This window comes from Lepisma saccharinum, chromosome 13, assembly GCF_977018435.1.
Source record: "Lepisma saccharinum chromosome 13, izLepSacc3.1, whole genome shotgun sequence".
NCBI lineage: Eukaryota > Metazoa > Arthropoda > Insecta > Zygentoma > Lepismatidae > Lepisma > Lepisma saccharinum.
Genome location: NC_139241.1, coordinates 68673879 through 68697055, shown reverse-complemented (window position 1 = coordinate 68697055; position 23177 = coordinate 68673879). Strand labels below are relative to the sequence as shown.

The 23177-nt window shown below is 36.9% G+C and overlaps 2 protein-coding genes across 5 annotated transcripts in view; one reads left to right on the top strand and one right to left on the bottom strand.

The window, feature by feature from the left end:
* LOC145997401 (calcium uptake protein 1 homolog, mitochondrial-like) overlaps positions 1–23177 on the top strand; it is a 236586-nt gene that overhangs the window by 60741 nt on the left and 152668 nt on the right. For both annotated transcript variants that reach the window (XM_083134402.1, XM_083134401.1), the window contains exon 6: positions 6022–6136. In XM_083134402.1, the coding sequence (XP_082990528.1) occupies positions 6022–6136 (115 nt within the window). The remainder of the gene's footprint in view (positions 1–6021; positions 6137–23177) is intronic.
* Positions 13555–23177, bottom strand: part of LOC145997400 (carbohydrate sulfotransferase 11-like) — a 79706-nt gene continuing 70083 nt past the window's right edge. For all 3 annotated transcript variants that reach the window (XM_083134399.1, XM_083134398.1, XM_083134400.1), the window contains exons 3-4: positions 17848–18169; positions 13555–16029 (exon numbers count right to left, since the gene is read on the bottom strand). In XM_083134399.1, coding sequence (XP_082990525.1) covers positions 15401–16029; positions 17848–18169 — 951 coding nt within the window. In that variant the 3' untranslated portion in view covers positions 13555–15400. The remainder of the gene's footprint in view (positions 16030–17847; positions 18170–23177) is intronic.

Genomic DNA, 23177 nt, shown 5'->3' with positions numbered 1-23177 from the left:
GCATGGACATGCAACAACCAGTAGTCTGACTCAATTGTTTGTCCTTGTCATTCGCTTAGGTGTGATGACACTGAAGGATTAGAAATTATGACAAAAACAAAAGGGTATTTGCATTTTGGCAAAGGCAGGACGATGTCCATTTGGTTCGCATTGTTGGTTCTACAACTTCCACTACCTGTCAATTCAGCTTGACTGTCAAAGGTGGTACCATTCCACAGGATAAGCAAATGGTAGAATTTGCAGTTTTTGCATTCCAAATGGGTGGATATTTTGTGTTTGTGGAAATTACCTTTTGTCTTTGAATTTCTAACACTTCAATAATGTGAATATGATGTTCATGAAAATATAATTTTTATCTGTTTGAAAATAATAATGAACTACTCTGAACAAAAATTCGTTAGTGACAGTGCACAAAACATCACAATCTGCCTGAATAACAGTTTGTAAAGCAGGGCTTTTGGTTATAATTTTTCACAATGTTATTGCAGATTAACAATTATACTAACTTTATTAATGTGTGGAAAGTTTTGGAATGAACAAGGATGAATTAACAATTAACTTCTCGCTTCGTAACAAGAAATACTATGCATGCGTAGATATAAGTAAGCGATTGATTGTGTTGCTTTGAGCCACCTTGTTAAATTCAGCTTTACGCTAATTTGTTTCTGAAATGTTTATGCTTAATTCTTAAATGTAAGCAACTAATGGCTTCGAAATTTAAAATGGAAAGCTAATAGTCAAAGAATATGTGCTTAGATTTATGCATCAAGAGCCATAAAGTAACACTGATTTAATTGATATTTTCACTTTGTTTCAGTTGAAAATGTAGAATTTCCTGTTGGCAATGCTCTTGCGTTTGGTAATTTGTTCCTGAATTCCTGGACAGGGTTCCTGCTGGCCTGGAAATCATGGAAAAGTCAGGGCCAAGAGAGAGTATTACATGTGATTGTATTTTGTGATCTGAATGTGAATTTTTTCTCATATCTCTAAAAAGTAACATGCCACAACATTTCACTTGTATGAAAAAGAAAAAAAATGAATTTCAAACCTGTTGAGTTAATAGTTTTACTTTGTAGAGAGGGCTATAATGATCTCAGATGCAAAACCTGTGGGTGGAGCAGTTGCTATCAGCATATTGTTTAGATCAGTGCTTTCCACTGGGCTGCAGTCCAGTACCGATCACTGGGACGTGACAGGTTCTCCTGAAGTTTACCACTTTAGTTTGCACAGCATTAATAAATATTTGGAAGTGAAAATATTCTAATTAATTTGAATTTTTCGGTATGCCAATGAAAATCAGCATTTACCAGATGAATTTAATGATATTAGCCAGAGTAAACTAAAAGGATTTTTAGATCCAGTTGTTGTCATTTAATTTAAATCATATTTTATATTTTATGATTTTGCCATAATTATTTAATTTCAAGGGTTCATATTAATTAACGTATGAAGTAAAAAAAATAGACAGGTATTATGAGTACAATTATTGGGATTGGGGCATCAACTTCTAAAAACACAATTTACCAGGCCACAGGCTCGTGAAGTTTGAGAACCACTGGTTTAGAGAGAGCTCTTAAGCGATTGCTGGTCAATGCTTTCAAATACAAATATGTTGAGTGGGCAGTTGCCATTGGCATATATTATAGAGGTAGCTCGATGTTTGAAATTCAAAGCTTGTGGGTGGAACAGTGTCAATCACCCTTTTCTTTTCTTGGAGAGAGCTTCAAAGTTATTGTTGGTCATGTTGCCAAGTGCGACACTGTTGGACAGTAGCAATTGCCAGATTTTGGATGAGGGTGGGAGTAAGCTAGTTCTTTCAAAATGCAGAGCTGTTGCTGATAGGTGGACAGTTGCCATCAGCATATTTTGTACAGTCTATGCTTTTAAATACAAAATTGTTGGGCGGACGGTTGCCATCAATATATTTTGTAGAGAGAGCTGTAATGTTTTCCAAGGCAAATCTGTTAAGTTGCCATTAGCATATTTTGTAGAGAGAGTTCTGAAACCTTAGTTGGTCCTCATGGACGTCCAGATGGGGTCTGGAAAATTGATTGAATTGATGTTTTAAGTCCACTTTATGCACATAAAGGCTAATCGAGACTGGACCTATGGGGGACGTTTGCCATCAGCATAACATATTTATGCATGTATAATGCACACACTGGTTTTTGATGGAGAAAAGTAACAAACAATTATATATTGTATATAATGTGCAGTACAATCCAGGTTCAAGAAATGGCCTATAGATCTTCTTGTTTTAATAATATTTTGGTTAGTATTAATCCAAAGTGATGTGTTAGAGAAAAGTTGAGAATATTTGAAAATAAAATCCTTAGGAAAATATTTGGACCTAAAATGGAGGAGGAGACAGGTGAGTGGAGAAGGTTACATAATTTAGAACTACATAATTGGTATTCATGTCCAGATATTATTAGAATAATTAAATCAAGAAGACTTAGATGGGCAGGCCATGTGGCATGAATGGGAGAGGAAAGAGGAAAGATTACTTTGCAAAGTGAAAAATCGTAAACTTTTATATGTGGTTTTGCTCATTCATCCTTTACTTTTTCTTATAAAAACTTCAAAATATATACTTTTTCCGTGACTAACCTAACATTTATATGAGGCTCACTCAGGACCCTCAAACAAGCAGTTAGCAGCACAAGATTTCTTCCATTAAGACATTTACACGCTCCATATATATAATATTATTTGGCCGGTAATGCATTTTAATTATTGTTTTCTTTTTCATTCTTTTCTTTCATCCAAAGTACCATAAAAATTACAACGTTCCGTGATTTTGTGATGAACTTATTTCAACCACATTGCACATTAGTGTCACCATCTTGAATGGAATACTGTTGCCATATTCAGAAACTACAAAATTTAAGCTTTACAACGATATATAACATGATAGGGTTCCTTAAACATGAAAAATCAATGCAAGTGTCACAAAATCGTGGAATAATCCTGTACGGTTTCATGTCGGCTGTCTGAATTATTCTGTGCATAATACGCACCATAGTTTTTGGGGGCAAAGATTTTGGAAAAAAGTGTGCATTATACATTAGTAAATACGGCCAAATGCAAAACTGGTGGGTGAACTGTTTCCATCAACATATTTTGTAGAAATCTTTGTTGGCCAATGTTTTCAAATGTAGAGCTCTTGGGTGGATATTTGTCATCAGCATATTTTGTAGAGAGAATTCTAATGCTTTCAAGTGCAGCACCGCTGCATGGGAGTGGAAGGATACTAAGCACCAGCATACTTGCATATTTTGTAGCAGCACCTGAAGTGGAAATGTTAGCTGGGGAAGGGTTGTTTTGGGATGCTTTGCAAAAATGTTGCTAGCTGGAGGGATACAACCCCTCCCCTCCCTCACTTCAAGCATTACTGTGTAGAGTTCAAATGTTTTCAAGTGCTGTTAGCTAAAATGTTGTAGTTGCCATCAGCATACTTTGTAGAGCTCTAATGCTTTCTAAGGCAACTTTGTTAGGTGGACAGTTGTCATCAGCATATTAGAGAGTTTCAAATGTGAGACAGTTCGATGGACAGTTGCTGCTAGATAATTTGGTAGGGAGAGTTGTAAAAGTTTTGCTTGTCCACTCCAGTGCAAATTTGTTAGTCGAGCATTGCATAGCCCATGCTGTCTAAAATCTCATAAAATGCACAGGTTTTTCTTTTCTTAATAATGTTTACTTATTAAATTATTTGATTTCATCACACATCGGACAGTATTTCAATCAAGACCTTTTGAACTCAAGAGCATTGCTGAAAGTAATTAATCTATGATTTGACTACATACTAATACATTCAAATTGAATCGTGAAAAAAATTGTACCTTTATGACTCTTGATGCTTTTAAATATATGTATGTGTCATAACAATTATCATCCATTTTGTACCTTAAGAAGCAGATATGAGGAAGATAGAACAAGTCTCAGGTAGAATGAATCTTAAAGGTAAGATTGTTATTTATATTTGAAAATTGATTACAATAATTGAGTAATTTGACATAATTTAATGAGGGATTAAAAATGATTTCAGATTGTATGCCCAACATTTTTATCAATAAAGTAACCATGTTTGAAACCAGAATGATATTTAACCTGTGAAGAGGTTAAAATGTTTTAAATAAATATCCATGATATTAAGCGAATATATTGAATTATTACTGGAAGCTTCAATGTCCATAGAAGACTCCAATACATGGGTTTGGTGTGAAGGGGGAGGGTTGGTGGGTCAATTGTCGCACATCAAAATGTTTGCCATGTGTTTTATTGGACAGCATGGCAAATTGTAAGAGAGATGATCATCAAGAGATGAACGTGTTAGCAGAAACAAGATTCAAAGGAAGAAAGAAAAATGGAAGTAAACGGTGCTGAGTGTTTTCTGTTCACAGAAAGAGAAAGAAAAAGGGCTTCCCCAATGGCACGGTGGTAACGCTGTCACCTTGTAATCAAGGGGTCCTGGGTTCGATATCCAGTGGAGGCACATTGCACAGTGGTTCGGATCCCACTCTAAACTGTAGGTCAGGTTCCGATTAACCTATCTGTGCATAAACTGCACTTAGAACCCAACTCAGACAATCAGAAAGGGAAGGACACATTTGTAAAAACTACATTTTACCCATTCATAGGGATATTCCACACCACAAAAAATGACTAAGATCTCATGATTGTCCTGTAAATGTTTTTCAACTCTTTCCATATACTACAGTTTAAGCATGAAGTTTGTCAAAATTGGCCAAGAACAAGGATGTGTGCCATACCCGTTGGCTATTTATTTAATGGAAAGTGGTCCATGAAGACCCTCCATAGTTCACGTATGCAACCAGTTCACTACAAGTTTTTGCTTTGGAAGAAACATGCACATATAAGCATTTACTTCACACCATAATGCTGAAAAATAAAATAAAAGAAGGGCAGAATTTTCAACTCTGTTATAGTCTGTTTATACAGATGTAAACTGTGTTTAATTTAACCTGTTATGTTTCCTGCACTAGCGATCGATAGTTCCTCTGCCAATCAGAAATAAGGAAAAGTCATCCAGTAGACAGTAAGGAGCATTGATTTGTTTTACATAATTTTCGTGGAAGTGGTGAGTGTACTGTGCATTCTTGATTAGCTTGTCTGTTCAACAGTTTCCACCCAACTTGGGGATAACAGTGGATAGAAACAGTGATGAATGGTTTCAGCTAGAAAGGTCAATGTTCGGCAAGTGTGGAATCTGAAACAGCTTAGGCCAAATGCATTTTAAGAATGACAAAACTGACAATTTGCCTATTGACTAATACCAATAAAATTCTGATCGTGCAGCAACTCTTTTTGGGGAGCAGAACCCCACTGCCTGTATTGACGATTGATTGACGAATGTGGTACTGAGTTGCGAACCCCAAATTTTCATTGTTAACCCAGCATTAATAGGACCATTGGATCATAATTTGAAATAAATGATAGCAGACTTTGGTTTAGAAAACCAGGTAGCATCTGTAGTGGAACTTGCACTGGCTATATGTTTCCCAATGAAAAGCCACTTTGCAAATTTGTAGCACCATGTAGGTTATAATGTTTTCTATTTTGCTTATGTTACTCTGCTTTTCTAGCTCTTGGGTTAATCACGACAATAAGAATGAAAGATGAGCTGATGAAATGGTGATTGGACAAACACGATGATACATTCATGCCCAACCAGCATTCAATGCTATGACCTCTGGCTTAATTACTCCACCACAGAGGTTGTAATCATATGAAAAAGAGATTAACATGTTATTTCATACTCGTCATAACTACTTTTTTCATGTTTTGCAGTAGTACAATAAATACACATAAGTGAATTACTAACTTTATCCACTAGACTTACTTTTAATGGTTCTATTAATTTCGGTGGCCCCTGCCATCATCCACTTGGGAACAAAACTATTTAAAGTAAATCTATTGGTTAAAGTTAGCCAATTACTTAAGTGTATGTATAACTACTTTTGATTTAGCTTCGTAGCTAACATGCTTGCCCTTTTCCAGAATGTTCACACTAAATTGGAGCTCGCATTGGATCAAGACAGCATCTTTTACAAATTGGGAAGCTCTGGCCTGATAACCTTCTCGGACTACATCTTCCTGCTGACTGTTCTGTCCAGTGAGTACAACTGTTTTTTATTTGTTGGGGCTTAGGCGATAACCATGATGTACCGGTTAGCGCTCAGCATTGTGCGTACAATTACGTCTACTTGAAAGCAGTAGTGGCAGACTGTTATCTCGAAAGTGAGAAAACAGTGGCGATGGAACTCGATGGTCTGATCATGCATCTAGGCTTTGTGCCATGGGAGGAAAATGGTGAGGGAGTTCCAAAAGCCCACATGGAAATTTACATCATTCATTTCATTTGAGAAAAAGACAAAAAGTTTAGTAGTATATTTTAATAGTCCGTAACAGAATAGTTTTCTTTTATTAGAAAGTGTAAGGTTTAGGACGTAAATATTACATTCCAACAGTACCATATCAGTTAACCGTATTCATAGGCTCACGTGTGACACGATCAGAATCTATATATTTTGGAGCGTACACTTTTAATTACTTCAGTGCAATTCTCGCATTTAAAAAATACAAATTTTTGGCATGTACTTACATTACATATAAACGTGGTTCAGCTCCATTTGGAATGTCAGATGCATATAGTCTTTTCTGCTGAGGCATCGAACGAGATTTTCACAAACAAATGACATCCAATTCTGCCAAAGTATTAGTGAAAATTTGATATTTTGCATAATTTGTGGGCACTGTAAAAGTTTGTTTGCATTACAAATTTACAAAATACACACACTTATGCTTTCCAATTTCATACATCTGAATCATCTCAGCCCTAATTTTTGTCTTCTGTAGTTCGTTGCATGTTTAAGGGAGAGTTCAAGCCACATGTCATGTGTCACTTGAGGATCTGGCCAATCAAATGCAGGCTTGTGCAGCCTGTCACGCCACTACGGTGTGAAAAATTGTTGTCGATTGGTTCCTTTTCAAGTGACGTGTTGCATATCACTGTAACTTTGGTGTGAAGTCTTCCTCAGTTGTTGTATCTTTATCGTGCATTATGCATTGTTGTATTGCAGTGGAATAATGTTTGCTGCATTATGTATCGAAAGTTGCAGTGAGGATACAATGTAGGCATATCAAGGTAAAATGGTGCATTTTTCTTCAAGCCCAAGAGAGTTTTTGAGATTGTAGGCAATAATTTGTGTGCTGCATGCTTTACACCATGTTTATGAAGAATTTTGAAGCTGGTTTTGGATAATATTCAACTAGCGATGATTGTGTGTAGTTGATGAAAGAAAGGTTTCAAGATATAACTATGCATTAATAGTCCAGATCAAGGTGTCTCAGCATATCGCATGCATGTCCAAGGACCCCTAGCCACAGAACATAATACTTATTAATTCAGTAAACAAAAGACAGAATTTTGTAATGTTACCATGTTTGATTTTATTTGTATAATATAGGCCTAATATTTACTTTCCTTTAAACTTTTTAAAGTTTAATTAAACATCATTTACATAAACATGCTTCCTAAGTGAATAAAAATTATAAAACAATGTGACACTTGGCTAATAATTACAACAGTCTGGATCTGGAAACTTATTGAGAAAATTCACTTGGTACAGTTGTTGGATCAATGGGACGGATGGTGCTGTTTTCCAGAAACTAAGCGTTGTAGATCTGGTTCAAGGGTAGTTACTTGAAGCCGAAGATCAGCCTCTACATTAGCTCTGTTTCTGTGCTTCATTTTGATTTGTGTGAGAGCAGAAAAGGTACACTCACACAGGTATGTGGTCGTTAAAGGCATTAAACACAGTATTGCCTTTCTAGAAATGGCAGGATATAGGGAACGTGCATGGATCCAGAAATCGATCAGAGACTTGGAGTTGTGAGAGAGGGTCTTCAAAGAAGAGTCGCAAGATTCTTCGGCTAGTTGATCTTCCTCAAGGGAGGGCAGTTCATGTTCAGTTTCCAAGAAGGGATTTCTGATCCACGAGATTTTCTCAACCAGAGACGGAAAATATTGTCCGAGTGTGGATCCTAGCAATTCCAGATGTTTCACCATTACATCACACTGTCTGGTAGTGTTGCTTCATTTGCAGACAGGAAATCACAGTTTGGGAATGGCTGGTCTAGATTGTTGTTTTCAATAACGAAAAGAGTATATGTTCTTTTGCCATAAGGATATATGTCTTTGATCCAATTTTTAGATCATAATAATTGCCTTATAGCTCCCAGTTCTAGTGAAAATCACTTAAGACAAGGGAATTGATACTGCATAGTGATGGCACCAAAAAATTGAACCATTAGGCAGAAGAGGGAGTTCTTGGGCCAGTCATGTTTAACAAATTCCTAAATATCCTAAAAAAAGCATATTTGGGCCAGAAGAGCATTCGTTTATGTAGTTTTTCTTTCATATTATGGGAATGAGAGATGCAGTAATAGATAATACAGGTACTCACATTTTCCGCGAAGCTGTTTTAAGTAAAATTTCTATTAATTTTGGTAGCCACTGGCACCATCCTCGTTGAAATTTGTTGTCATTGCTTGGTGTGTGTCTGCTGTTTCTTCCTAAATTGCCGCTAGGTGTGCTGTTGTCGCCTGTATGTCTGCGTATGTGTCGTTTTTGTTGTTTGCTTGGGTGGTGACTGGTCGACCAGAGCGTGTGCTATCTGGTGTTCTGCAACTCCTGCAGTCAATTATCACATGTACTATTACATTTTTTCAATTTAGTGATACCAGGTCATAGCGTAGTCTAAGAAGGAAAAGTATCCATTGAATTTTTAGTGCAGAACTTCGTATCCGTCGCACAACAGCCCATGAAGGGCCTAGGCATACCTACCGTCTGCCGGTCTCCCTCCCACGCTTTCCTTCGTCACCTCTAAGCGTGGAGATCTTCAACCAGTATTGGAATAGTCGGGGGGGGGGGGGGTCAGCCCGACGTATCCACAGCCGTTATAGTAGGTCTCTGTGACCGGATTACGCTCACTCACTCGGAGCTCCCCAATTTCCTCACGATGGTGGGTTGCCACCGGCCCTATACGTAGACCGAATAAATTCCGACCAGAGCCGGATTCGAACCTGTGCCATCCGGCAGCGAACGATCTCAAGACGAGTGAACGCCTTAACCCGCTCAGCTACGAAGGAGGACAGAACTTCGTATCAGTTGTAGAGAAACAACTGGATACCATGAAAATATATACTTTAAAACATCAGTTTATATAATAACTAGGGCAGAGGCATGGCGTGGTTTCAATAAAATGACAACATTGTTAAATACGTTAATGAATACCGTTGCCGACGAGCAGATATTGCCTAGGACATTTTTTCTGCAGCCGACAGAAGTGAAGAGGGAGGCCATTCCGCTACCCTGAAGAGGCAACAAGGGAGAAGACGGTGCCAATGCAAGGAAAGAGCAGGGAAGGACTTTCGGGCATGGGGTTATTCATATGCCTATTAAGGGGCCCTGTTGCCGTTCAGACCTACCGGATCAGCCAGTGTTGTCACATTGGATTGGCAGAAAAGAGCTAAATCCCGCCTAAAATACGAATACCATTTCTGTGAAGCAACTGTAGGTAGACTGCAGAGCCAAGGTTGGATTGAACTACAACTGAGACCGGTTAGGTAGTAGACGAAAATATATTTCCTTGGTGGTATTTGTGATTTGGACAAACCTTGCTCCAAAATTCTAAGTTGGCAACAGTAGTACGTACAGCTGGGCTTCCCTTCCACAAAGGAGCGGAGTTCTGTCGTCTGCTCAGTGCTCGCCACACAAACATCAAACTGACCCAAGAAAAGTGTGGTTCTTCTTCTTCCCCTTCGCACCTCATTGCAAAGAAACAGAGACAGATGAAGAATTGACAAAGGTCTACCACTATTCATTGGATTTTCGTGGTAACTGTCTCATGAGTGGTAGTTCTTTCTAGGAGTGTTTGTGGCTAAATCACTGTGCTGATGGCAAAACAAGAACGAAATGAACAAATATCTAGCACGGAGACATGTTTGCTATAACGGGGGATGGGGGTTGATAACGTCTAGCAGGCATAATTGTCGTACTGATAGCCGGTAACACTTTTGAAAAAGTCACGCCACGCCACTGAACTAGGGCTAAGATTTTGATGCAAATGCATCTTTTTTTTTTTTTGGTAAGGCAGAAACATTGCATAAGTAGATAGGAGAGTAAAGGTAATTTTTTAAACCTTTTAAACAGTTTGTCATTTTTCGGCCTTTTAAAAGTCATATTCTACATTTTGGTGAAGAAGGGGCATTTTACATGCAAATGTAACTCTTTGAAGGGGAGAGATTGCCGACTCTCGTCTCATTGCCTTCAGTGCAGTTCTGAACAACTGTGTTTGAAGAAACAAAGACATTCTGTGCAGTAGATATTGTTGATACAAGCTGTTGTGTAACAATTCAGCTCAAACAATGTGATTTCCCCCTCTATACATTGCTGTCAAGACGGATTATTGTTTTGTTTTTTTTAAAGAAAAAAGATGGTACAAAGTTTTGTGCTCTGTATCGGACATTTTTTTGGGGAAGCAATTTGCACTCCATGGAATTGAAAGTGACTTAACAGCAAGTGATATTGTTCATTTCAAGTACACTCCTCTTTTGTGAGTGGAAGTCGAGAGCAGTTTTTCCATGTACGTACAAGGCTCTCTTGTCCGACAACCATTCACTTTTGAAAATTTGCATATGATTTTCGTTGTGTACTGCAACTCAGTACTTAAAGTGTAAAAGATGACAAAAAGTGAACATTCTTACTTGTACTATCATACGCAATGAACATGTGATAGATACTGTAATGTTATATTTGTAATTTGAATTTCTCTTGGTAGTTTATAAATTTGATTTACAAATATTTCAGAATTTTTAGGTAATTTTTCTAAGTTTATAGGGCATTTTCTTGCATGTATTAGGTCATAAGTGCATTTTTTAAAGGTCATTTTTTGGCAATTTTAAGGTCATCAAAATCCTAGCCCTGATAATAACATTATAATTCAAATTTTAGATTTTCTTGTGCAAGTGTTGTTTCTATAAAGGTAAAGGTAAAGTGCTCCCCTGTGCATAGCACCATGCCATGAAGGCATATAGGGGGTGTGGGGGTAACGCCCCACACTTTCTTGATCCGGTCGTGAGTGGGGGTGATGTGATCAACATCACACCCCTGACCGTCTTTACCCCCCAGGGTTTCCCCCAGGTACCCATGTTATTCGACGCTGGGTGGGCACCGGGGCCGCTTCCATCGTTAGAAAAGTTCCCGGATTTGAACCGGCCGGGGATCGAACCCGGGACCTTTAGCATGGTAGTCAGACGCGTTACCGACTGAGCCACCGCGGCCACCAGTGTTGTTTCTATAGATCTGTTAATTTTCTAAAGTTTTGTTGAGGTGCATTATGGGGCATGGAGAAATTGAAATTCTATAGTTTGAGGAATTTCTATTTTTACAACTCGCGTGAAAACTTCTTGAAATGTTCCTGAAACATTAATTTCTAGACAAGTCTTTGAGAATATACTATAAAGTCGATACCCAATCATATTCATGCATTATAATTTGACTTTTTTTTGTCAAATTAGAATATATCCCAGATTTTCTAGTTTCCTGCGTTCTTTATCCGCAGGCTGTTTGTTGATCTGTCTCTCTCACTGTGTTAGCGACTCTTGTATGACTCATCTATAGCCTAATCTTGTCTAGGCTAGATATGGAAGATGACGTATTCAATTATTTCATTGGAGCATACCCATACATTTGTATGTATGCTGCATTTTTTATAGAACAAAGCATTTGTCTTACACTTAGAGTAAGATAATTCTTAAATGAAAATTTAGTGTGTTAAAATTGAAAACTAACACAATCACTTGACAGACCAGATTCGAACCCTGGTTAAGCCTTCATTTTTTGCTAAATTTTTAGATCACCACCACTATTTGCTAAACCTAAAATATGTTTGAAGTTACCTGATTCAATAATGAAAATATTTTTGTTAACTACATTTATTTTAAATGGGGCCCAACGTCTGATAAAATGTGGTGAAAAATTGTTAGTAAAATTAGTATCAAAATAAGAACTGGCAAAGTATCTGTCTCACTATGCACATCAATTATAATAATTACTGCATTCAAAAAATACCACTTTGATAAAATGTTATCAAACACATTAAACTTGCATAGCAGAAAATGTACTTTTTTCACAGTTTCTTTGCAAATGTATGTGCAAAATGTGGTAGAATTTACAACAAACACTAACAAACATGATGGATGCATTATTTCACAATTTAGTGTGGATGAAGTATTTAGCATTTAAATTTTTTCACTTGTAAGCAATTTTGAACAAGTTTAACACAATTGTAAAAAATCGGGACCTACATATTGAGCATACAAAAAATCAATGGTTATGTTCTGTTGCATAACATAACAAGCAAGAGCCAATCCAGAATAATTGTCATTTTTCAATTCTGCATCCAAAAATCTAAAATTCATACTTTGGTGCCTGATATATTTAACCAGATCTATTGTACGATGTGGTACATTGTAAGATCTGAAACCATACAGTCACCGCTGTCCCAGTAGCTGAACATACATTTGTAAGTAACTTGTGCGTAGTGGGGCATTAATATTAATACGTAACGGGCATGGTGCCAGAATGTAACGCAAAGGGCGTCACGTGGTTCTGTGGACCATCAAATTGAGTTTACTATTTCTAAGAGTTATCAAAAACCATTAGGGAACTTTTTCACACAAATTATCATTTATTTTGGACCTTCATGCAATTATGATAAACTTTTATCCATTATTTTCATTTTTGCCATTTTTATTACTCGGTTTATGTAACGCTGCAAAAATCTGTCACATATTCGTAAACAGCTCTATAAATACATTGTCATATGACTGTAAGATTCAAATAATGATTTAGTTGTTGAAATATATCAGAACATACATGCAATTATCAAAAGAAAAGTTACTTGGAATTCCAAAATATGAAGCTACCAAAAAGGAGAGTGAAGTGCATGTTATTGCTAAGAGAACGAGAGCGTTGGTCTAGGCCGTGGGTCCCAGGGACCATGCCACGCCCATTACGGGATAACAAAGATGTAGCTTTGCTGACAGCAGTAAATACTAAACTTGTTAATGCCCAGAGCTACTCAACTAATGCCTACTAATACTCAGTGGCGTGTCCAGATTCTTTGAAAGGGAGGGATTATGTATACTTTTTTAAAAATTTTTAGTAGTCATCCCTAATTTTGCGATCTTTTCCTGTCCTTGTCATTTTTTAAAAATACTGGACCAAAAGGGGGTAAAACCACCACAACCCCACTCTATTTAGGCCACCACTGCTAATACTGCTAGTGTAGTGTTAGTATCTTCTGAAGCATACAAAAAAAATGTTGCAACATTGGTTTGATCTGCAGTAACTGTGTGCCGAAAATATGTTATTTTAATACTGGAAAACATTGCTCAATTATCACAGGAAAATGTATGCGCTGAAATTTCCAGGTATTGACTGAAATTTGTGATGTTATTGTGATCAAAATGTGTTTGATTCATCATGCACAATAAGGGAAAGGGGATGTAGGAGTTGTATTATACAAAAAATCTTGTGAGATCCACCCATATTATAGCAGGTAGAAAAATGAGCATTCTTTATTATATACATAGCATTACAAAAGTCTACATTTATAAAGTATGGTAATTTTCTAGTGTTTGAGACAAAATACATGCAGACACAGCAAAGTTGATCTTTGGGACAAACATTGATTGACACTGTTCAGAAGAGGTCTTATGCTGGTGTTGATGAGAATAAATACATGTTATTAGCATATGAAATAACCTCTTAGAATTACGATTTATCATATGAATATTATTAGCTTGCATATGTTTCTTCTCATGACTATAAAGTTTCAAACAACTGATGAACTTTTATGCTAATAATTATGTTATATTAACTTTGAAGAAAAACAAAAGCTTTTGTCACACTGTACCTTAAACCAAATTAAAACTATCACAATATTTTCAGATTAGAGTACTATATCTGTAAATTGCTGCATAATTGTTACAATAAATTGATTTTTTACCATATTTATTCCAACGACTAAATTTTCAGTAAGTATTTAATTGAGTTGTGTGATTCTGCTGAGTTCAATCTATGGAATATTAAGAAAATAGCAAACAAGTTTAAAGAAAAAGTACAGAATTCATAGTAAGAGAAAGTTATACTAAATAACATTAATACAGGGAACAGTCCTTTGATTATAAAACAAATTCTATTTTGCACATCATGGTCCTTCAAATATAATGTCATTCACACAAAATTGTATGTTCTTAATTAATTCAAATGAAGTTTTAACCTATGTTTTCAGTTATTCTGGAACAATGTTTCTTAGACATATGAAAGCACAGTTTTGGAAAAACTCAATCAAGGGAATACGCATGTTTTTAAATATAAAATATATATGTATCACAGTTTTCACCATAGTATACATTTGGCTTCATCAATATACACAAAATATCCATGTCAGATTCAGACACATACAAAATTAGAAAAAGGTAAATATATAGTGAAGAAAATTTATGAAATAATTCATAATTTTGTTTTAGATTGTCGCTAACTGAATCGACTTGCTGTGTATTACTGGCTTTTTTTCATTAATAATAATTATTTTAAATCGTCAGATACCGATACAAAATATATTATGTCAGAACCATTATACATGAATAAATACATTTTAAAAATTGCAAAAAGGTAACATCATTGCATAAATATAATGCATTTAAATTGATTGAACTAAATCACATTGCAAGGCAATGCATTTGACATGTATCACATTTTTATACATATAAAAAATAGATAACTTATAAGGCATTTTTCATTAGAGTGATACTAAATTAAAATCAAGCCTATTGCTATTTAGTTTAAGAAAATTCAACTTGTAAGACATTGCAACAACATGAGCCACTTAAGTTTTTCAAAGAACCAATACATGACAATTATATGTTTAACTTATAATAACATATGATATGCAGATACACACAAAACTAAATGGTTTCTATTTTGATTTGGGATGATTGTCTTTTAGGTGTGCATAAATAATCAATAACAAATTACTCATCTTTCAGGTAAAGATTATACAAAATGAAAATACACTACGAAATTATCTTTCTGTACCTTTATCATATTTTGGAAGCATATTTGGCATTTGTTGAAACTCGGTTTGGTATGCATATAAGCTTGATACTTTTATAAGGACGCAACATGTTCCTCCTTAGAAGTGGAGGCCATGATCTAATGTGATTTGGCTTCACAGCGCTATGTTCACGCCAGCTTGTATGCAAGGATACACTTAAGAAAGAGATCAATAATAAGCATCGCTTAATGCTAAGATGCGACCATATTGAAATATTTGTTGGCATTGTAGTCAAACATTTCAAAATCTACTTTGTATATTTCATACAAATCGTTCAGTACCTCTTCGTCCAGCTGCTTGAAGTAATAATATAAAACTTCTTCGGTTTTGAGTCCAGCCGCAACATTTATCACCTGCGGTTTAACAATTTCCTGTATCCCAGCTTTCTTTATGATGTAATCTTGATCACGATTCAGTGTCTCAGTCTTCGCGACGACAGTGAAGTTCACATGGCATGGAGTGCAGAACCTGTAATATGGAGCCCAGTGCTCATCTGACTTATTTCCTTTAGCCGTATCTATCACATACTTCACAAATTGCTGAAACGACGGCCCTCTTGCGTTCTTACTGTGTTTCCCAACTTGGGGGTAACTCTTCAATATCGAAAGGGCCAAACGGCGATAAAATTTATGCTTGAAGTTCTCTATTTTATTGCGATATGCTGAAAGAAGGCGCTCAAATGGATCACGAACAATTAGGAAGGATAGTGAACGTGGAAGTTCATGCAGGAGTCGTGGCACAGATGGTCGTGGAAATTTAGCACGAGCCAAGAGGAGAGGAGTTTTTCGCGTTCGTTTCAAGTATTGCTCCTTGTAACCACCTGGAACAGAAAATATAATGTTATTGACAGCTATTTTGCAAGTTGTTATGAGATGCATAATACTTACATCACCATATTGTTCATTCACTTGACTTCATACATCATTAATTGATGTATGCATACATCAAGGTAATTTAAAATGTCACAACATGCTACCTAGATGCCACACTACTTCGAGTGTGAATATGATGATCAGTAAAATCGATACCCAAGCATTAAGAGGGGGTCGTCCATCCTGGAAATTTGCATTGTTCATTTCAAGTTACAGAACAAACAACAAACAAACATAAAGCTTATTTTTATTGCTACCAAACTAAAGTTCAGTTAGTTGGTATTTGAACAGAATAACAAAGTAAAATGCACAAATTTAAAAAGAAGGCGTAAAATACAGGAATGAGTTTATATTTTCATATTCTTGCATTTAGTTGCACCAAAGAATAAATGATTTCACAGTTTTCAAAGTTCCAAAAATTAGAGTTTTATATGAGAAGCCACACAAAGACTAAAATTTCTCCCTAACTTTAAAGCTTTTCCTGGAACGAAGTAACTAAGGTTAATAACAGTTGTTGGTTATTCACATTCAATAATTATTACATATTGTTGTTATAATTTCTACCATTAAAGTTTTATAAATGGCTTGGAACGCCCCCCCCCCCCCCCCCACAAAAATTTCTGGTGATGCTCATGTCAAGCACTCTCAATAGCACCCTATAGGTTGATACCAGAGATCTACACAAACCATCTTGCACGTCAATTCACTTCAGGACTTGAAGTCCTATGTACGTTCCTTTGAATGTGGTATTGTGTAGCATTCACTTGATTTAGCTTGCTTTCTTGTGTTTTCTGTAGTTACATTAGATAATACAAATGCCGAAATGAAAACGTAAGTTTACAGATGATTGAATTGTTGCTTTAAGTCCACTTTATGCACAGTAAAGTTAATCGGAACTGGACCTACAGTTTAAAGTGGGATCCGAACCACTACGTGCCTCCACCAGGTATCGAACCCGGGACCCCTTGATTACAAGGCAGCTAATCTACCACTGCACCATCGGGGAGGCCAAGTTTACAGATGAACTTAAGAACAATACATAGTTTTTGAGAAATGAAAATGTCCTCTTTTTCATTTCTCAAATGTGGTAATCCTGATTAAAGTAATTCGAGTCATGGTGGTCTTCTGTAGGGCATTTGACTGCCACATGGGAGACCCAGGTTCAGTTCCTGAAATTTTTGTAGCCTTGTCCCTGCATAAAGCGGCTCCGGGGCTCAAATCAATGGGTACCTGGGGGAGCATTGTGCTGATTACATCACCTCCAAAATGGCTGAGATCGAGAAGCCCCACATAAACTACATGTGCCTTCATGGCACGGTGCGAAATGCACAGGATTGAAGGAATAGATTGATGTGTTACAGGGACCACATCACTGACACTGAATACATTCGCTGTATGAACGCATAATGCTATGGAAAACTGGTATGTCTGAATATCTGGAAGAGTTCTGGAAATCAACTTATGAGTGAAGAAATCAACGAAAATAGTGCCATTTGCTTGTTGATGGGATATATTCTACACAAAAATGTTCTTATAATTTGCTTTGTTCATTATTTTGAACAATTCGGAAAAAACTTTGTTCTCTTTAATCGTAAGTGTAGATTAACATGTTGTAATGAACATGTTAAAGCACCAGAGATTTGTCTGAAAATTTATTCTAAAATTGCCTGCAAATGTTCAAGGAATTTATTTTTCCAAAATGAGTGGTGCTTTCTGTCAGAGGTTTGTTCATAGCTGCTGTATAAATGACAATGAAAATTCCATACCTAGCAAATTAAAATTGTACATCCAGGAAGAACTGGCCGCCTTGAATATGTTACACCAAATAAGGTGGTGGTGTTCATCAATGAAGAATTCCCATGCATTCGGCTCTCCATCCTTATAGAGTTGGCGTTTAGCGCAGACTTCCCATACCCTCTGTCGCCGTGCTTCCAGCTCTTCCTCCAGCTCAGGCACACTGTAGTTCAAATGTTGAGGCAGTCTTGTCTGTGGAGTATCTGTGGCGGAAGACTGAGAGGCACGAGGCTTTATCCTCATAACGTCAGCACCAAATACTGCTTGCACCTCCACTTTTTCTTGCTGTTCCAGCTGAAAGATTAAGAAATAGTTTTAATAGCACAATACTATTGATTCTGACAATAACTCTTTATTTAAACATGCTCTTCAGTACCGTGGGTGACTCTTACAAGTAGTATATGATGACTACGTGTTGATAGTTGAAATATATTTTCTAGAAATAAAGGGGGCTGACCTGTGTGGTGGAGCGGTTAGCACAGCATGCTATAATGCTAGGGGCTATAGGTTCGAATCCAAGCCTGGGAATGGCTGTTCTGTGTGAGTGTCTCTTCATCAATTTCATCACATCACTCATCCTCATCTTCGCGATTAGCTAAAGGTGGCAGAAAAGCAAAGTAAAATAAACCAAATAAATAAAATATAGAAACTAATGGGAGGGGACAGTACACATGCTTTTCCGGGGGCATATGATCCACTTACATTGTGTATCATACAGGTGGTTTACAACTACATTCGCTCCACTGTTAGGACAGTAGACTGTCACGATGCTAGGGATCACAGGTTCGAATTGCGGCATGGGTGTTCTTTGCGAGTGTTGTTTCATCACTCATCCTCATCATCGCGATCAGCTAAAAGTGGCAGAAAAGTGACACAAAATAACAAAAATCAAAATCAGCTGCATTCACTTCATGCAGAAGTTTCTTGTAAGTTCACTTTAAGCTCATAGAAGCAAATTCGGACTGGACCTACAGCTTAAAGTGGGATCAGACCACTGTGCAATACACCTGTTTACAATGTGTAAGCATTACCACTATGCCATCGGAGAGGTCCATTTGTTATGCACAATGCATTATTTACAATAGCAGTGGCCACATATAATATTTAATCAATCTATGCATCCGATGATTTTACTTAGTGAAACATTTCGAGTAAATTTTCCCAGATATTTATAGATTAATTACAACATTAATAAATGTACTTCTTTTCAATGGATTCTTTTATTCACTCACAGCTTTCTGTACACAAGGGATGTCCTTTTCAGGGGGAAAAGAAAATATCGAACAATGTATAAGGATGGCACACAATCAGGTCTGAAACAACACTAGACCAAAAACCAAACAATGAAGCTCAAAAGCATTTACATTACTTAAATTAAAATTCTTTAAAGGAACAGCATTTTTATAGTAACACTGGGTTTCTAGTTACACAAAACAAGATATTTATATTCTTACACAAACAAGATATTTAAATTCTGTGTTCATTAGATATTCCTAAAGTCAGTGCTCGAAGTGAGGGATGATGTGGAGGATGGTATCCCCCCAGCTATAGGCAAATTTTTGCAAGCATCCTTCCAGCTGTTCCGTTATCACCATGTTAAACCATAGGAAAATCCCCCAGCTAACAACAAGACTTAGCCCCCCCCCCCCCCCCGCTAACATATTCCATGAAAGCGCTGTCTATCTTGATCAACTATATCTAATTTCAAATCCCTATGGACAGAATAAATACAGGAATTTCTACGTCAGTGTGGTATGGATTGCAGTACAATTCGACAGAATGAAATATGCATATTTGAAATTGTAAATTAAATAAAACCATTAACGTACTTTAAAACAATAATAGTAATAATTATTACAATTATAGAATAATAATAATCACCTCGGATAAATTTCTTAGTGAAGCCTTGAAATTAATAATGTTCGATTGTACTTTATTTTCTCCTTCTAGCAATATATTTTTAATAGACCCTTGCACTTGCTGAAGGAAAAATGTATAAAGTTACAGAATAAATTATTATGGAAACAATGCTCTAAAAGCTCTCCAATGACAAAGATCCTTGTTATGCTGGGTGCATGAAAGCTGTACTCGACGTAAATGAATAAATTTCCTACGAACTGATATTATCGCGGGGCGTAACCTCTTAAAATACATAAAAACTGACCGCCCAGCGCAAGAAGGACCTAGCCAACATTAGGCCTATTGCCAGAGCGAGCGATGCCAAGTAGGTAACTGGAAAATCGATAACATGGAGCTTGCTTCACAGATTGTATGTTTTCACGTTGTGTTGAAAGCAACGGGCTCGCTTTTCTGTCCGCTGTTTCACCATCCCATGACAAATTATTTATCATTAGAGTCTCGTTTGAGAAAGTACAGATAGACCCCCCCCCCCAATTGGTGAAAACTGTTTCATTATGTTGTCTCGGATCTATGCAGTCAGACGAGTCTGTTCTCTTATGCAACATACGTACTTGTACGAGATGCAATTTAGCTGATTTCATTCGACAGCTTCACAGTAACAAGTTTGGAAAGCATGAAATTAAGTGAACGAACCTTAACGCTGTACACATTATACAGATCTAATCCGTTGCGTTGACTATTCAAGGATAAACATACAGATTACTGTGTTTGTAACAATAATAAATGTAACAAAATTAGTATTCGGTACCTTTGGCTAGAAATCGCTTGAAGGCGGTGTGAGCCAAGAAAAGAGAAGAAGACTATTCAAGGCAGCTACATGCAGGTGGGCCAATATCGGGTTGCGGGCAGACATAGGTTGCAAAGAAATGACGTTAAGTGGAGGCATTAAGAGTTGGGGAAGCACAACGCGCACAATTTTAATTTGATTCGTGATCGTGAACGATTATCTTATCGAAATATTCATAACTGTTTTGAATTATGTTGGTCGAAGTTGTTTCGTGATTGTCTACTACAAAAGCGTTAGGGAAAATTGTCCACAACAAGCGCACTAACTTTTGAGCCAGAAAACTAGATTAATCTCTCCCACTTCCTCTGTGAAGATGTTCTTTTGCTGTTCCTGAGGAAGTCGGAGATGCAGCAATTAAAGGAAGTGACGTCACATTTTATATCTCTTACTGAATGTTGGTTTCGGACACGTTCGTTTTTCTCGATCTCTTTCCGGGTAGATTTTCAAAATTAAGTCTCAATGTCAGGGGTTTTAAAGTATAATGATGATCAAATAGTTTGTTTCTATTTTTTGGCAAAGCATAAATAACGACATACAATCGAAGACATTTGCCAAACGTGTTCTCTTTTTTGCTTTTTAAAATATAAAACAACTCTAACAGTTTCTTTCTAAAACAATATTATGGATTTGAGGTCTAAAATGTAAAAGGTCTAAATTGACGAAATTTAGTTGCGATAGTTGAACTTGTCTATATTTGGGTCTGTAAAGCTATCAATTTTTGTACTCCCAACAGCAAAAGTAATGGTAGGGAAGTGAAAACGTCAATGAGCAGATAGCCGATCTCCTTGGCTGAGTGGTTAGCATAGCACATGCTTCATGGTTCCAGGCCTGGGATGGGTGTCACTTCATCAATTTCATTATATCTTCAATCGTTGCGACTGGTCAAAAGATAAAGAAAAGCGACGTAAAATAACCTCATTCAATCAATTAAATTAATGAGCAAAGGACATCTGCTTCGCACCAACAGAATTACATTCCTTTAAAACAACACAGGATGTAGAATAAAAATATATGAATACAGCTATGGACAATTTACCTACTATTATCTTTGCCGTTGGATGTGCAGTAAAACCTTTAGCCTTGAAATTTGGTACATTTATCCTGGAGTAGGTACACGCATGCCTACTTTATTATTTGTAACCCGGAAAATCAATATTGTATATTTTGTTGCATGCAAATGCAAGCGATCTACGTCAGAAACGTTCCAAACACACGATAAGCCTCATTGAACAACCTGTATGTATCCACCTAGCTCAGATATCACAATCTGTAAGCATGAAGTAAAATGAACTTATTGCCGACGATTGTGGCTTTTTAAAGTAATGATTAGCTGAAGTGTTAATAGAAAAGTGCATAGAAACATTTTGCATCGGAAATGAATACAATAGATTGGATGGCGAGTCAGTTTTCTCTCTTTGTCCTTGTAGATGGCGTTGTAAGCAGGAAATCGCGTCGCATCGCTCGCGCGATTGTTTCGGCAGAGGAAGTGTGCTGGCTGAATAAGTCTTTATATCTATGCGGGGAGTAGGGGTGCATTTCCTTCGGTCAATTTGAAAGATAATTGTATAGGCGGTGGGTGGGTGGAGATTCACGGAATGTTGCGATGCGTTCGTGCGTAGAATTTCTGTTGTGTGGGTTGCAATTCTACTAAATGTTATACATCCGTGCTGTGTGTAAATAACATTTCCTTCCAATACAACGGAGGTCAATGCTTTTTTCACACCCCTCTCAGAGGATTTCATGGCGGACGAATTATACGCACAGTGACTGACCAGTAATTCTTTGAATTGTGCTTGCATTTTGTAAACGAACGTGAAATGTTACTGCACCCAGACTTTCTTCTAAACAGCTGCAGCAAAATAGCCTATGTTCAGGGCGCGAATTTAAGGGAAGGGGGTGATTTCTTTCAAGTGTTATGGCTACATTGAGGAGGATGTGCTCTAGAATATAGTTTTTTGTCCCTGGCCAGAAAATGTAGTCTTTCAAGTTTAAAATTAGTTTCAGGTAATTTCTGAATGAAGTACATGCGTTCTATACTATACTTTTTTTTTACCCGTTTGTCATAAAAGTGCCTATTTCGAAGATGACTGACTTCTGCATTTATCTATTGGCGCCACAGCTGATTACTTAAGAGTCACAAGTGGTGGTAGTATGTTAATTTTACTTCATGCTTACATATTGTGATATTTGTTCAAGGTGTGTACACACAGGCTGCTCCATGAGGCACATCGTATATTCGGAAAATTTCTGACGTAGGTGTGTGTATCTTCGTGTCCCTTTTCTGTCTCTCTAGAATAATCACGACGAAGATGATGATTTATTAATTACAAGTTGATGAAAGGACACTCTCAAAGGAACACTCATGCACAGGTTGGGGCACAAACCTAGAACCTTTGCTAGATCTCATTGTCAGAAATAATGTCTCCGTAACATCCCTAATAAATAAATGGAAAATTTAATGTAAAACGTTGAGTTAATTTTTTTTTATTTTAAGTCCACTTGATGCACAGAAACACTAATCGGGACTGGAGCTACACCGGGTATCGAACCCGGAACCCCTTGATTTCAACGTTACGACGTTACCACTACGCCATG